The 2500-nt window shown below is 48.7% G+C and overlaps 1 protein-coding gene across 1 annotated transcript in view; it reads right to left on the bottom strand.

Annotated features, from left to right (window-relative positions):
• LOC143298297 (tubby-related protein 4-like) overlaps positions 1-2500 on the bottom strand; it is a 203852-nt gene that overhangs the window by 37572 nt on the left and 163780 nt on the right. Inside the window, exons 11-12 of the mRNA XM_076611115.1 lie at positions 644-728; positions 53-259 (exon numbers count right to left, since the gene is read on the bottom strand). Coding sequence (XP_076467230.1) covers positions 53-259; positions 644-728 — 292 coding nt within the window. The remainder of the gene's footprint in view (positions 1-52; positions 260-643; positions 729-2500) is intronic.

The following is a 2500-nucleotide window of genomic DNA, read 5'->3' as shown; positions in this document are numbered from 1 at the left end:
GCCTCCTCGTGAACGTTACTGCTGCTGTTGCTGTTGTTGTTGTTGTTGTTGCTGCTGCTGCTGCTGCTGATGTTCATGTTGGTGGTGTGCACGGGGGTGACTGTGGCGGAGCTCGGGGCCTGCACGTCCACGCAGCACACCTGAGGAGGAGGAGGAGAGCCGCCCAGCTTGTCGCCCCAGCTATCCACTTGGACGCTGGTGGCCTGAGAGTTGTTCTGCTGCTGCTGCGTCACCTCGGCCGCCTCTCCCATCTTGGGCCCTGGAGGAACCGATGCATTAGTTTAATTCGAATAAGAGAAAAGGCGCACAGATACACAGACAGATTGAGACAGACAATAGGAGACAGAGAGGCAAAAACCGACAGAGGCAAAGAAAGAGACAGAGGAAAGAAAGCAAAAAAGAAAGGAAGAAAGAAAGGAAGAAAGAAAGGAAGAAAGAAAGAGAAACAACTTTCCGAAAGTAATCCACACAGAACCTTCGCTTCCCGAAAATTCACAAGCAGGCCAGACAGACAGACAGACAGAGACAGAGAGACAAAAACCGACAGAGGCAAAGAAAGAGACAAAGAGAAAAAGAAGGAAAGACAACTTTCCGAAAGCTAGACACCCAGATGGATGCTTCGCTTTCGGAAACGAAAACTCACATGAGGCCTCCTCATCCTCATCGCTAACCCCGGCAGGGGTGAAGTTGGGATCCCTGGCCAGGGGCTGACTGCTGCCACACACCTCCTGCATAAGGATCATCATCATCGTCATCATCATCATCATCGTCATCATTATCATCACACACACACACACACACACACACACACACACACACACACACACACACACACACACACACACACACACACACACACACACACAGAGAAGGATGTTGGGTGGAGAGAGAGAGAGAGAGAGAGAGAGAGAGAGAGAGAGAGAGAGAGAGAGAGAGAGAGAGAGAGAGACAGAGACAGAGACAGAGAGACAGAGAGAAAGAGACAGAGACAGAGACAGACAGACGGACGGACAGACAGACAGACGGAGAGACAGACGCAGGAAAAAGATAGAGAGACAGACATACGTATATTTGTATATATGTAGGTAATATGGGCATACATTCTGTTAATTACCATTATCTATTTCTTTTTTTTTTTTTTTCATAATGAATGAATGATAAATGATATGTATTCTTACATGGCACGTACCCTCGGTCGGAGACCAAGCTCTAAGCGCGCTTTACAAACACCGTGCCTTTTGCACAACAGGCTGCCTACCTGGGTAGAGCCTACTGACAGCTGCCACTGGGCGCTCATCATTCGTTTCCTGTGTCATTCAATCAGATTTTAGTCATGCACACAAACACACTCACACAGACAAGTAACATTTTCACGTGCATGACCGTTCCATTTATTTTACCCCGCCATGTAGGCAGCCGTACTCTGTTTTCGTGGGTGCGCTTGCTGGATAAGTTGTTGTTTCCATGACCCACCGAACGCTGACATGATTTTCAGAATCTTTAACGTAGCTTATTTGATCTGCGTGCGTATACCCACGAAGGGAGTTAAAGCACGGGACTTTCAATCTGACGGTCCCGGGTTCGAATCTCGGTAACGGCGCCTGGTGGGTAAAGTGGTGGTGGAGACATATGATCTTTGTAGTTGCATTTCTTGTGAAGAGTGAGACAGAGAGACAGAGGGGATGAGAGAGAGTGTATGTGTGCGTGTGTGTGCGCGTGGTGTGTGTGCGTGGTGTGTGTGTGTGTGTGTGTGTGTGTGTGTGTGTGTGTGTAGGGGGGGGGGGGGGGGTAGATGTGCAATGCAGTTTGGCTGACTGAAATGGAGAGGCACGTAAATTTCAGTAATCTGTATATTTGTATATAGCTATTTCCATTCTTCTTATGTTGGACATGTGCTGCTGCCAAAAAGAAAATCTCTGTACCAAAGTATAGACAATAAAGTTTGTGTGCGTGCGTGCGCGCGCGCGTGTGTGTGTGTGTGTGTGTGTGTGAGTTCAGGCACTAGCAGGTCTGCGCATATACCTCCACCACCCCTTTACCCACCAGGCGCCGTTACTGAGATTCCGGAACCCGGGACCGTCAGATTGAAAGTCCCGCGCTTTAACCCACTCGGTGAGAGGAGTGGGGGTGTGGAGGTGGTGGGAGTGGGAGTGGGGGTGGGTGGATGGGAGAGGTGTTTTCGGAAAGAAGTATGCTTTTTTCTTTTTTTTTTTTTTTTTTTTTAAGGCCAAGGCTTGAAAGAGCTGAGTGCAAAAGACTTGGCCAAAGAAGCGAAGGAGGGAGCTGGTTTCGAGAGAATGTCCTGGGACGGATGAAGAGGAGGAGTGCTTTCCTTCTTGCCCTGCATCTCATCTAAATCTCTACAACCAGCTTTCAGGTTCGTTTCAGTTTCCACAGTCGTCCCTCTTCTTCACCGCTTCTTACTTTTTGTCCCTGGACTTGGAATGAGCTCCTCTATTTTCGCTTCGGCAAATCTCTGCACTCAAGCTCTTTCACGTTT

The sequence above is a fragment of the Babylonia areolata genome, chromosome 23 (assembly GCF_041734735.1).
Source record: "Babylonia areolata isolate BAREFJ2019XMU chromosome 23, ASM4173473v1, whole genome shotgun sequence".
Taxonomy (NCBI): Eukaryota; Metazoa; Mollusca; class Gastropoda; order Neogastropoda; family Buccinidae; genus Babylonia; species Babylonia areolata.
This window is presented reverse-complemented; position numbering and strand designations above follow the sequence as displayed.